The sequence below is a fragment of the Zonotrichia leucophrys genome, chromosome 2 (genome assembly GCF_028769735.1).
Source record: "Zonotrichia leucophrys gambelii isolate GWCS_2022_RI chromosome 2, RI_Zleu_2.0, whole genome shotgun sequence".
NCBI lineage: Eukaryota > Metazoa > Chordata > Aves > Passeriformes > Passerellidae > Zonotrichia > Zonotrichia leucophrys.
The window spans coordinates 126,584,818-126,599,310 of record NC_088171.1 but is presented as its reverse complement, the minus strand read 5'-3'; the positions used below and the strand labels follow the sequence as shown (position 1 = coordinate 126,599,310).

Genomic DNA, 14,493 nt, shown 5'->3' with positions numbered 1-14,493 from the left:
CTGACACTTCTAAACTCTCTGTTTCTTGAGCTACTTTATGCAGCATTGGCTTAGGAGTCTCTGAACTACACATCACTGTAGAATTGCACACTCTTTGTTTCATTTTGAAAGGCATTGGAAACCATTCAGCAAATCATCATGTGTGAACAGGGTTTACCTTTTCCTGTTGGCTAACAAAACCATTAATTAGGAACCATATGTCTGTACCTTCATGATTTTTTTCTAAAGAACCCAAGAGGAAGAGGCATTGACTCTATTTCTCAGATTCTTTCCCCCTCCTTCTCTTTCCTGGATTCCTTATCCTCCACATTTGCGCTGCAGGATAAGAAGTGAACCACTTCTCTGAATTTAGCCTGAAGCTGTGAGGCTCCTGTCTTAGGCTACCTTAGCCTGCCACAAGCTGTCAAGCAATCAGGCCACAGAGCATTCAAAACGATACTCCAGAATAACAAAGGTATTAGAAAGGTTAGAGATGAGACATCACAATCACAATTACAGCAGTGTAATGAGTTTCTATCTTAGCAGTCAAACACCTGCACTTACCTTGTATACACTGCTGTCTACTGCACATGGGAGGGTGATGTAGGTAATTTGCATTGGTACTGCACAAGGAGTACTGCACCCGATGATCACTAACACAAATGATCATTGACATCAGTGACACCAAGACTGGAGGAAACCTGGGCTACTGTGATCATGCCCTGGTGGAGTTTGTAGTCCTAATGGATATAGGTCAGGCAAAGAGAAAAGTTGTGACCTTGAATTTTAGGAAAGCAAAATTCCAGCTGGTGAAGGAACTGGTCAATAGGACCCCCTGGTCCTACTTCTGTTAGTAAATAGAAACCCCTGGTTTCCCCCCAGGAAACTGCCCTCAGGGACAAGAACTGGTAGAACTTTAAGGATGCTTTCCATAGAGCACAAGAGCTCTCTATTCCCAGATGTAAGAAATCAGGAAAGTAAGGCAAGAGAGCAGTATGGCTGAGTCAAGAGCTAATGGTCAATCTAAAGGACAAGAAGGAAATCCACAAGCAATGGAAGCAGGGCCAGGTATTCTGGGAACAATGTGGGCTCTCTGTCTGGTTGTGTGGAGGTGCAGTCAGGAAGGCCAAGGTACAGCTGGACTCAAACTTGGCAAGGGACACAAAGAATAACAGGAAGGGCGTCTATAGGTGTGTCAGCCGGAAAGAGAAGGTCAAAGAAAGTGTACCCCCCTGATGAGCAAAACTGACAACACTGGTAACAACAGATGAGAAGAACACTGAGGAACTCAACAACTTTCTTTGCCTCAGTCTTCACCAGCCAACTCTCTTCCCACACCACTTGAGAGAACAGACTGGAAGACAAGGGGAGCAAAATCCATCCTGCAAGTTCAGGTTCATGACTGCCTGAAGAACCTGAATGTACATAAACCTATGGAGTCTGATGAGATGCATCCCAGAATCCTGAGGGAACTGGCTGATGTAGTCGCCAAGTCCCTCTCTTTGATGTTTGAAAAATCATGGCAATCAGGTGAAATATCAGGTGACTGAAGAAAGGGAAACACTATACCCACTTTTCAAAAGTGCAGGAGGCAGAATCCTGGGAAATACAGACCTGTCAGCTTTACCTATGTGCCTGAGGATACCAAAGTCAGGATGTAGCCCTTGTATCAATCCTGTGAATACAAATATACTCTGTATACCCCAATAGGTTTATTACTTAAGAAGAGACTTCTGTGCAAAGAAAGCCTTATTGAACCTTTAAAAACTGAGAAAGGCTGATTGCTCTCTAGTCATGCCACACCTGAGGCAGATGGCTCTCCAGACCTGCCATACCCAGGCTTGTGGTTTGGCAGAGGATATGCATAAAAATGTGCATAACTGATTGATCCTAAGGGAGAAACATGTAATCTCAGGCAGGTGAACATTTGCTGGCTTCTCTGCTGTGACTGAAATGGCTGACACCATAATGTACAAAAATAGCTCTTTGGTCAAGAATTAGAAATGGGTATGTATATGACTTTTCCTCCTACTAGTGGATTGTGGTTTCAGAATGAGCAAGAGACAAAAACCAACAGGAGTTACTTCACAAGGGTATGCACAATAAAATCCATCAAGTGCCTTTTATGGACAAATTCAATCTGTGCACTTGGATCAGCCACAGTGCTTTTCAGAATTTGTATTTCCATGTGGATTAGCAGCTGGCTCTCCTTCAGTATTTTTAAATAACCCTGAATTGTATAATTGCCATGGGACCATTCTAACTCATACTCTGGTCATTTACGAGGATTTACACTCTGGTACACTCAGTTATTCATTAAAAACAGATAACTCCCACAGGAGACACTGCATCACTCAATACTCATGCTACTTCTGAAATATGGTGTACTTAAAGAAACACACATGTTAAAAGTACTTATCTGGTCTAAGATATAATAATGGCAATAAATAAATAAATTGTGCATATTACCTTTTAATGTTTGGGAAAACTCTGTTAATGTCTTCCCAAGAAAATAGTTCCTATTACTTAAATTAAAAAGGAGGATTGAAGGATAATTTATATTCAGAAGGAAGGGAAAAATGTACTTGAGTTGGTCTTTCTGCAATGCCAGTAATTCCCTCAAAAGCCTTTTAAAATAAGCTGAAATAGTAGCCTGCCAATATGATAAAACAACACATAAATTTCCACCGCCTGTATCATCCTGATAAAGTATGGAGAGTTAAAACCTTGTGCTCAGTATATATAGTCCATTATAAGATTTGCTTTGGGCAGTGGTACTGAAGAGGAAAACTAAAACAGAAATCAAACTACAACAATGCTTTTCTACACAGCTGTTTTGCTACTGTCATGAAAGGTACCCTCTACAGATCACTTTAGACAGATTTAACTTCTGGTTTATGCATTTTTAAATTCTGCTTCATTCAAACAGACTGAAGGCGCTTAAAAGCTTTAAAATGTAATCCATCGGTTAAAAAAAAAAAACCAAAACCACACTTCACCAAAAACAGCACTTCAAGGAAGTTTAGGTTAGCTATGTCTATCTAAGTTACAGGTTTCAATACAAGTAATGCATTATTCCATCACATTCACACAAACCCACAAATTTAAATAATTGTAATTGCAACCCATAGTACTATTTATCCAGACAAAAACAGCAAAAAAGTTTTGTACGAGCACAGTGACACAGTCACAAGCTGTCTCAACTCCCATGCAAGAACCATCCCATTTTCAAGGAAAATGCAAACCCAAACACTGAGCAGTTAGCTAAATGACCTAAATCTCAGAAGGGTTATTTTCAATGTGTTGATATTGTTTCAGAGCACTTAATTAACTGCTTACTTTAACTGACCTGATTTCAAACACGTAGAAAAAGGAGGATCAGTCAACACCTATATCTTGTTCACAGAGCTTTAAGAAGTACCTCAACCTTCAAGCAATGTGATGCAATCTATTAGCAGCAAGGAGGAGGCATTCCTGCAAAATCTGCCTGCTGGTCCTTGGTGGATAGTACTTGGTTTCAGAATTGAACATGACTGCTACTCAAACTGACGTTCAAGTTTATGTGGATTATAAAAACTATTTCTAACTTTTCTACTTTTCAAATATGAGTCCAATTGGATTGCATTTTCTCTTTGGAAAATAACTCAGGAATGAATTGCTCCCAACAGTACCAAAGAAAAATAACAGCAATTGTTTAAAAGTCACAGTAAGTTTATTTGTGAACTCATTTTAATGGATATGAATCAAATGCATGAATAGTACAGAGAGTTATTTGCTCTCTCAGCCCCCCCCCAAAAAACCCACAAAGATATCCATGTAATTTTTTGTTTCTAAGAAGAAAGGTTATAGAAAACATGATATTTTAATGCAGGAAAAAATCAGAGTTTCTTGCTTCATTTGAATGACTTTATAGTATGCTATCACCTGAGAGGTACAGTGCCTAACTTTTACCTGCAAATCTAAGAAGCATCAGGTATAGAAGTGCTCCAATACAGGCACATGCATGCATGTACATCTATCAATGAATGCAAATATCTTGAAAATAAACCCACAAATTTGCTGTGCATTTCCATATTTTCCACTTTGAAAAAAAAAAAAGCAGCAAGTTGTAAATCATCATCTCTGAAATAAGCATATGAAGAGGAACATAACTAAGACCAAAAAATGGAGGCAATTTAATGTCTGAGGGTTGTGAGAGTAATAGCTAATCCTGGTTTCCTCACAAAACTGACCTGATTTAAGCAGGAGGCTGGACTAAATTACCTTCTATATTCCTTTCCAACCTGAAACTACTTATGATTTGATTTTCACTTTTTTTTATTGTTACCAAACAGAGATTAAAAATTTCTGCTCTTCTTAGAAGCTTGTATAAACTTAATTGACTATTTATGATATAACTATAGCTCCTGCCTATGTGTCTTAATTAAAATACATAGTCTAGTTGCAGGCGCTCCCACTGAAATGAGCACTAATATGTGTTTCATTTTCTTCAGGATCTATATTTGCTTTACAATTAGTTTTCAGTGGCTGTAGCCCCTTCTGAATGTGATCAGCTAAAGGGTGGAAAAAGACCCACATTTTAATACTTGCAGAACAGCATTCTCTGTACAAAGTAGATGCTGACAATCCAGACGAGCAGAATCTGCAGCTGGCAAAGGTCTGCTTCCTGAACAAATGTACTAACAAGTATGCCAGGCTCTGAGGTTTAAGCCACACTGTAAAACAGTTGTTTCCTGAAAAGCCTCCGAAAAACAACAGACCTTTCTTGCTCCCACTAATTTGGTCCTTCACAGAATGGCCATCAACTAAAATAATCGCAAAAATATTTCCTCATTACTGTTGCCTTCCCACCCTGCACTGTGCAATTAGGTGTTTTTGGTGGAGTTTGCATCTTGTAAGCTGATGCTGAGGCAGGTTTTTCTTCTGTCCTTCAAAAGCTTTGAGTCATGATTTGTAAATGAAAATGATGAGTTATATTTTCAGACAAGCTAAGGACAAGTCTTCTCGTCCAGGGTGACATGCAAAAAACACATCAAGGAGGGCAACCTCTTGGTGACACCAGGATTCTAGCAGAGCCATCACTCGGTGGAGCTACACTTAATGCAGTTTTTACTTGTCTAGTGAGTGCAAACGAGGGCAGATTTGGTCCAGTGCGACTGCAAAATTAATAGAGAGCTGCAGCAGGCAATGACAGTATAATTGTGGTATATTCTATGTACTACAGTCTTGTTTAAAATACTGATAAGTCTCATCAATCCTGATATTAGTCTTAAAGTGATAAATAATATTCCAAAGTCTTAAAGAACCATGCAATACTAACAAAGTAGAACAATGTGTTTGTAAATGTCATCATCTCTCCCTAAAGTACAGTGGTTTGTGGTTGCTACCATCTCTAGTCAGATCACGCCTCAACTTATAGGATAATCTTTTCTAAGTGGGATCACTTTCTTGTATATCTAACTTGACACAGACATTTATGTCATTACTTAACTAGCAATGGAATGAAATCATCAGTTTACTAAAAATGTCCCAAAAATCAAACTTTTTTTTAAGATGTGAAAAGGCACAGCAACTCCAAAACAATCTTATAGCTGCATTTCTATAGTTCTGCTGGTCTTCCAATGTTTTCTTTGACTTCCACAGTGCATTAACTTAAAATAGAAGTACATTGTACAATGGATCTTTTAGATACTATGCATGATTTTGAATTTAGAAGTATGCAGTATTCAGCCACAGACAAATAATAACAAATAAATCAAGAAATCAGCACTTTGAACTAAGTTTTTATCCTGGTTAAGGCTAAACTTGGAAATGCATGAAACAATGGTTAACATTATATTCAAAACATGACACATAATTTGTATGTAATTTCAACCAGAATAAAATAGGCCAAATGAAGACATTTCAGCACTATAGCAGCCACAATAAAGATTTGGTTTGCTCCTATTCCCTATAACCAGTCATTCCAGCTTGTCTCTAATTCAAAGCAGAAGTTATCAGAAATTTTGCAAAACTCAAACAGGAAGAAGAGTGTCCTTTCAGCACATGCCCACAGGAGATGCTGCCATTCAGACAGAATCACTCAGACTGGTCCCCAGTCCAAGCATCAGCAGGACTGAGATCCCCAGTCCAACACTCTCAGTAAGACTGAGACATTTCAGACTAGATTGTTCAAGAGTTTGTCAAATCAGGTCTTGGAAACTTCCAAGGATGGTGCCTACACAATCTACTGGACCAATCCAGCCAAATGCTTGATAGTCCTCATGGAGGAGGCAGCAGTTCTTCCTGCTCCTGGACCAGCCTTTCCCACTTAGCTCTGTTCTTGTGGCAACATAGCTTACAAACTTTTCAACATTGGATACTACAATGTAGATGTATAAAAAAGCTCAAAAGAATGTGATCAACTGCCTGATCATTCACTGAGTTCTGGTGTTATATTTATTTTGACTGGTTTTTATCTCACTCATGAGGAAAAGATTCATTGTAGCTGAAAGGAACCTCATGAAATTCAAAAAAGTGCAAAGTCCAGCATCTGGGAAGGAAGTACTCCCTGAAAAAATATGGGCTGGCTATGGACTATCTGGGGAACAGCTCTCCTGGGAAGGTCCTGATCAAATTTGAGCTAAATGTGAGCCAACTTTGAGCCACAGCAGCAGCAATCACTCCCTTCAATCTGCTGACCTGTTAGTACATCATGACAGCAGATTAAGGGAAGTGGTCATCTCCCTTTATTTGACACTCATCGGACCACATCTAGAACACCATATGCAGCTTTGGGTCCCTCAGCTCAAGAAAAGAAAAATATTGATAGAGTTTGGCACAGCATCACCAACCCTGTGGAGAGAGACTGAAGGAACTGGGTTTGTTGAGCCTGGAAAATAGAAGGCTTTGGTGACCTAGAAGGACGTGGGGGTGCTGGTGGGTGAGGCTGGACATGGGCCAGCAATGTGCACTTGCAGAAGTATTACTTTGGCACAGAGTAATATTCAAGTTTCAGACAGCTTGAAGAACTGAAGTCTGATGAGTACTAAAATAGCAGAGAGCTGCTTTGCTTGCTTATGCAACTCTTAATATGAGTAATTAAACCAGTCTGCAGGTTCCTGGAGTGTACAAACAAAAGAGGAGCAATTACTGAGGTAAACATGAGCAACATACCAATAAGAGGTACAATATTATATTTACATGTCGGATCTCAAGATCTCAGTCCTGAGATGCTGAGCCTCCGAGACCCTGGGGGGGGCTCGGGACTCCTGGGATGTTGCCAGAAGTGTCTGGTGGCTGGACTTTGGTCCTGCACAGGAGACGACAAGGATGAGGGCTTCACAGGGTGAATGGTGAAAAGATTAGCTAATTAGAGGGTGAGAAACAGGGTTTAGGATTTATGTACAGGGGGGTTTAGAGGAGTAAGATGGAGGAATTGGGGTGTGTCCTGCCCTCCTTCTTCTTCCTCCTCTCCTCCATCTTCTTTGGCCACGGTGGCACCTTTGGATTGGTTATTACTAAGAGTACACCGAGTTATAACAATAGATGGTATTGGGGAAAAATGATAAATATTGTATAAGTCACAATGGGTATAAAGATACGTGGCTGCCCGGGAGGGCAGAGACAGTGTGCCCATGGCTGACTGCTGAGCAGATCTCTGTTCGGCTGAAAGAACATCTTTTAGATAAACAATTAATAAACATAAAAACCAAAAAGAAGAACTGAAGCCTCTTCTCGTCTTTCGATACGCGGGCTGCCCCAAGGCCACATCGGGCTTTCCAGGCCCCTCAAACAGCCGAGATAAACCGAACATTTACATAAAATTTAAATATAATATAAATATTATATTTATAGTAAATATATGGGAAAACATGAAGAGAGCAAGATTTATCAGTCTATTTTACATTTCTGACTGCTGAATTCCTCTTTTTTTTTTTTTTTAATTCTGGTTTTCTCTCTTTTTGAACAAAAGAGAAGAAAATTCCTTATCAGGAAGAGACCAGCATGGATAGAAGGTGGCCTGAACAAGCCAAGTCTCCTTTGTCTAAATCCAACCTCTCAAAGTAGAATTCACATTACAGTCAAAGCCGAAGGGTAACTTACGTAACATTAACAGATATACAAATGTGACATTTCCATACAGTAATAGTTAAATCAGTAACTACTGACACTAAGGAAATATCTCTAAGTAACAAATATGAAATCAGAGTTATTGTTATGTTGCTAGCTTCAGTAGGAAAAATGTTAAATGATCTTTCACTTGCATTCAAGTTTGTATCTCTACAGCTCTGCAGACACTGGAGAAAGTGACAGATCATTCATCAAAAACTGAAGTTGTACCACTGCCATATGGCCAGCTGGGTAGCACTTTAAAAATATGAAACTGAAATAGTTAGTAGGAAAATAGAATTTAACTTTCCTTCTTTAACTTTCCTTCTATTGCAAATGCATAAAAATCTGTTTTGGATGTTTCCCTGTAGTGTGGACCATAAATAGCAACTTTAAAATGTACAGAAGTAGAAAGCACATGACAAAAGCACTTTATTTGACCCTATTCTACCAAAAATATCCTGACTTCCTGTGCTCAGCTTAATCCATCACAATCTTCAATCATCTTAGCTGTATAATCCAATACTTATTCTCCACATTTGTGTGAGTTTATGTAGTGAGAACATTAGGATGAAAGGATTTATTAATAGCTTCTCAACTGACATTTACAGGAGATTATGGTTCTTCAGTCTCCCAGAAGTGCTAACCTTACAATTTTTTTCTATTATTTCTTCAGTTTAAAAGTTCAGTCACAAAATTCCTAACATTAGGAAAGCACGATATTTTTAAAGACTCAGGATCTCTTCCTCAGCAGCCAGAACTGTAAGCTGTGTCTGAGCCTCCCACTATGTCACAGTGATCAAATAGGCAATAAAACATTTTGAGTGTCTAATGTGGCAACCATACTAAAATATGATAAAGGAACAGGGTCTTAGACCAGCCCTGTATATAATATAAATTAAAACATACTACAAAGCAGGAGTTCTATACAGAGTAGCCCCTGTGGCTTCCTCACCTGCAGAGATAACCAGGTCTGGGGAAGACTCACCCTAGGCACTTAAAACACTACTAACACTCTCCCAGGAGTTTCTTAGGAGAGAGAAAGGAGCTTATACTCTGGGAGGTGTTTTCTATGATGGCACAGAAGCAGTACTAAATACTGTAGTCAGTGTGGAGAGTTCAAACCTGCAGTGTTGTACACATTTATTTTTATCTCTGGAAACAGATGCAAAGAATTCCACACCATGGGAGGACAGGATTGTAATCTTTAGGATTTACTGAAGCCCATGAAAGAGCACTACAAGTACTACGCTGAAATTGTATTTGCAGCAACAGCTTTCCTGATACGTGGTGGAAAAAAACCAAAGTTTTGATCATGGATCTTAATACAGAGACAATATGGACACTAGGCAATGAGCACCAATTAATACATATGGACACTAGGCAATGGACACCAATAAATATCCTCACACTTAGGAAAGCCACTGTGCCTTTTAAAACATAAATTTGAGATGTAAATCTTTAAGCAGTGACCTGAATTTCTAGACAAGAAAATTTGAAACAACCTAAGAGAATATGACATAAAAAGGTATGAATGTCCAAATTAACATAGTTACATGAGCATGCTACAGCCTTCTTGAATATTATGGTTCACTTAAGCACGTTTCTCAAACTTTTTACAACAATTTGAATAATTTGTATCCTAACTAAATTATCAAGACCAAATCCATATTTCTACTTGCTAGGAGTTTTTATAGAAGTTGGATGCTGCATCAATAAAATCCTGCCTTTGTACACAGTGAGTACATAAATAACTAAATCTCTACCACATGATGTTGAAATGAAAAAATTCTGCGATTTTCTCAAATTTTTCACTGCAAGCTAAACTGCCTGCATTTGAAGGCAAATGAGAAGAAAGAAAACACTGATTGGAGATTTCTAGAACTTGGCATGGGCCCTTTTTATTTCCTTTCATTTCAGCAGTAAAACATTTCCTCAGCTGATCTGATTACTAACCCAGTTTGGGATCCAGAGTCTGTTTCAAGGAACTGGATCACCCAGCAGGCTACAAGCACTGGTAAATGCCACTACTTTGATGCAGAGGCAGCTGGCTAATATTCAAAGATACCATGACATACATACCAAGCCCAAATCAGCCTTCATTTTTGCCTTTTCTTCTTCTTTCCTACAGAGATGTTAATTTTGTAGGTTCCATTCTTCAATACCTTTGAGAGTTCTATTTATGTTGAGATTAACTGTGCTGTACAATGCCCCCTGTACCGCTGTGACTGAGCCCTACATGTGTGTATGAATACAGGGAGTGGGATAAGGAAGGAAAGTACATCATAGTCTGTCAACCTGGATAACAGAGAATCAGCTTTATGTACCCTTCCAGACTGACTTGCAGTCCTAGAGACAAAAAATGAAGCTTACAGATATTTAATCTGAATCCATAAGATAAAACTCTATGTATAACATACATACACACTGGTAGGCAGAATGTTCAAGCCAAGATAGACACCTTCAACAATCCCAGAATACAAAGCAACTTATTTATGTACATTTTCTAAGACTGTTTCAGGTTTATCTTATTCATCATGTTATGTCTTTCCTCAGGATTCTTCAACCCTTTATTTCTCTTTTTATTTGTCTGATTTCACAGTTGACTCAGCTACCAGCAGGAGGTTTGACTTGAGATCTCTTGAAGTCCATTCTTTATTTAACCCTGTGACTCTGAAAGGAATGGCATCTTTATCACCTGCTGATCACCCACCACTCCTACAAATTTTGAAACTTCTTTAAGTTGTCAGAATCCATACCTGAGAAGTTAAACTTTTCAACTTAAAAGATAACAAAAACTCCCCAGCAGTGATGTGTCTTCAGTTTGGGGTTTACAAAAACCAAGCCCAAATATGAAACTTGATTTCCTTTCTCACATCAGCATCACTACTTAAGTCTTGCAACACCATGATAAAGAAATTGGATTTTATTTACTTGGGGCAGTTGCCATAGGCTGGTCTCAAGCTGAAAATCTTGATATCTATCACTGTTCTGCTTGTATCACATCTATCACAGTTTGGCCTTGCTCCAGAATATTCAAAACAAATAATATGTTCCAGCTAGCAATGCCATGTGTAACTAACGTCTTTTAATTTAAATACCCAGCACACCAACACTGTGTGTGCCACCTGCAGAGTGGTTTAGAGTCATAATCTTTCCTGCCACGTGAAGAGTAAGTAGTTCTTCCACCATCAGCATCATTTCCATACTGAAGCTCAAAACTGCAACCATTCTTCCATAAGGCACTTCTTTGAAACAGCCTCAGGACCACACCAGGAAAAACACAGTTTCACAGTCTGCTGAAGGACTGATTGCTCCCTTGCTGAGTGTTTCCCTGGTGGCTCTCTATACAGACTAGGACTGATGTACTATCACTGCTTTTCAGCCTTGGCTGACAGAACAGAGACAGAATTTAGCCTTCAGCTCATAAAGATTTTTCTGGCATGGGCTACACTTACCTCCTGGACAATGCCTCATGGCCATTTTACACCGTCTGGATTCTGCAATGGTTGGACATGGTATTGTGTCTTTTGCTGGCTTCTTCACAATTTGTCTTGTTCTCGTTTCCAGGCCCCACTTAAATCCACAAGTTTTGTTATTTCTGCTGCAAGTTCCCCACTCACTCCATTGACCCACTTCACAGCCTTCTGATAAAGCAAAAGAAAACACAAGTGAGCAATCCTTCTGGGTTTTTTTTTTTGTTTTGTTTTGTTTTCCTTTTTTTTTTATTAGAATACGATGTATATTGGTAGAAAGCAACACCTGACAGTTTTGCCATAAGCGGGTAAAAAGCTAGTAACAAAATTAACATCTCTTACAGAATCTGAATCTTTTTAGCCAGCATCAACACAACCAAAAAAACCCCAGAATATAAAGCTGTGTGTTTGATATGTTATGACAGTCCCAAATATTCAAAAACTCTCCTAAGCTAATGAGACTGACTTTTTTTTTCTATCTAATATATAGATCCTATTTAGTTGTCACCTGGGTTTGAAAACTTCAGAAGTTCACATTTGCAAGTCCTCTCCATCATGAAATGCAAGAAATACTCTTGAAAGAAAGAGTTTGTTCTGACACAAGTCCTAAAATCTTACAAATTCTGAGCATAAAATCTTCATAAAGGTGATTTTAAAGTTAAGAGGACAGAACTTAGTGATGCACAGGAGAGAGAGTGACATTCCCAGGGAAGCGTATTTTAAAGTTTGGAAAAATTTACTAGTTTTATCAGTAAAGAAATCAATAATAATTCCTTACTGAATATTTCCTGATAAGAAATACTAAGCATCATCATAAAGTAGTGCCATATTTAAACATGGCCACCTGGCCAAAGAGCTACTTGACTCACCCACACATTCCATAAGCTCTTCCAAGGCTGCAAATCCAGCAGGACATCCTCGAAAGCAGCGGCCTCTGTGCGAGTAAAAGCCACTTTTGCATTTGGTACAAAAGTCTCTGCTAAAGCAGGAGTCACAGTTTTCTATTCTGCATCCTAAATCAAAAGGATCATAAGGAACAATGAGACAGCAAAGTTAGGGTAAGACTGAAAATGAAGGGACTTACAAAGCAATAAAATAGCAAAGCCAGAAATGCTGTAATACTGTCATCCTGAAATCCATCCGGTATATGGACAAAATTAGAGGTAACCATGTTTCCCACATTTTCCTCTATGTCCTTCTAATCTTATTTTTCTAAATCAAACCATAGATAAAACCCCTAGTTTAATTATATTTGAGTTAATGATATCTCTTAGGAGGAAAAATGTTCAGTATAAATTATTTTCACGTGTAAGTAATTTCGATGAAACTGAGTGCAACAAATTATTTTGGGAAGTATGCACGTTTTATATGTATTGTCTTCAGTTTATAATTTATCACTGAAAGCAGGATACTTTTTCTTTCTATGAGGTGACCCTATGAATAGCTGAGTGGGTGCTTTCATGTAGTGTATCTGATGTATCTGGTGTCTGTGTCTACATATATGCATGTGCAAGAACCTCAATTTTGCTGGATTTATCTCCTCGCTATTATTGAGACACTTATTCCACAAAAAAATAACCATTCTCAAATGACTAGGAGACAAACACCATAATACATAGATTAAAAATTAAAAAAAAACAAACCAAACAAACCAAACCAAACAACTATTATCTTTATGAAATATTGTATTTCTCAGAAAATTTAAGAGGAATATGACCTGCAATAGATGACAGACTCAGGTGTAGGCTTTTTAGAAATATCCTATTCCATATTAAAACATGTCAACTTTGAAATTAGCTAGTTATTAATGATCATATGTATACCATACATACCTACAAAAAACACCAGGGAAAAATATTCCAAAGATTAAGAAGGATAAGCCATTATATTTGGAACAGTGATGATCATTTTATAATTAATTTCTTAAAAATCTAATCCTTAAGCTAACAAAATTAAATAAGCTACAATAGCTGTATCCTCTCTTCAGCTATCTGAAGCCACAGCAAGAAGCATTTTTTATTCATGTTATGCAACAATATAATAATAATTTTGGTAATTCTGTCACTCATTTATTCTTCATTCTTTTATAATGGAAAAATAAGCACAAACCATAAGGTCACTATTCTGAAATAGCAATTAGTAAATATTGCCAATCAACACTTCAAATTTAGCCATTATTTATGAAACAGATTTTAATATTTATTCTTGAACTTCAGCAGGCTAAAACAGGGCATCCCACAATACTTAAACAGTGTGTGAGTGAGTGTGGTCATGTAAAATCCTTTATTAGCAATTAGGGAAATATGAGGCTTTTAAATCAGATTTCTTGTGGCATTGGGCAAAAAATTAGGCAAACTGAATGAAAAGAAAAATGTATATTTCTAGTGGTGTTAAAAGGAATGTGAGCATCAGTTTGAAGCCTTGCCCTGACAAAGATAAGCTCTGCTGGCTCTATTTAAACACAACCACACATAACTTGAATGTACCACCTCCTGTGTCCAGCATTCTCCAAAGGGGTTTTAGAACTCGAGTTCATATAAGCAGAACAACTTGGGCTTCTTGTCCCCTAAAGAACAGGATCCTCGTCAATGTCTTCACAGTGACTCTGCAAAATCACTTTCCTAGATTAATGAATTGTAAGGCAAAACCAACCAGGTGAGCTGCTCTGGAGATGTACCACAACACTTAATTGCTAATCTGGCTTGTTACACTCAAGATGTACTGCAAGCATTTTATTAAATGTAATGCTTGTGTCAAACATCCTGTGTATTGAAAAATATTCAGAAAAAACATTTGCCTCTTGCCCACTCACCTGAGACACTTGAAAAGAAATCAGGTTTTTTACAAATTATATAGTCCCAATATAAGATGCAGACCAGAACATTGAAAGAAAAATCATCTTGCAACCCTCCCTCACATCCAATTGACACAACAATTTTTAAACAAA

At 38.1% G+C, this 14,493-nt stretch overlaps 1 protein-coding gene across 2 annotated transcripts in view; it reads right to left on the bottom strand.

Moving 5' to 3' along the window:
• RSPO2 (R-spondin 2) overlaps positions 1 to 14,493 on the bottom strand; it is a 103,515-nt gene that overhangs the window by 28,944 nt on the left and 60,078 nt on the right. The window contains exons 3-4 of one of the 2 annotated variants that reach the window (XM_064703564.1): positions 12,416 to 12,559; positions 11,529 to 11,717 (exon numbers count right to left, since the gene is read on the bottom strand). In XM_064703564.1, coding sequence (XP_064559634.1) covers positions 11,529 to 11,717; positions 12,416 to 12,559 — 333 coding nt within the window. The remainder of the gene's footprint in view (positions 1 to 11,528; positions 11,718 to 12,415; positions 12,560 to 14,493) is intronic. The other variant, XM_064703565.1, reaches the window with a different exon arrangement.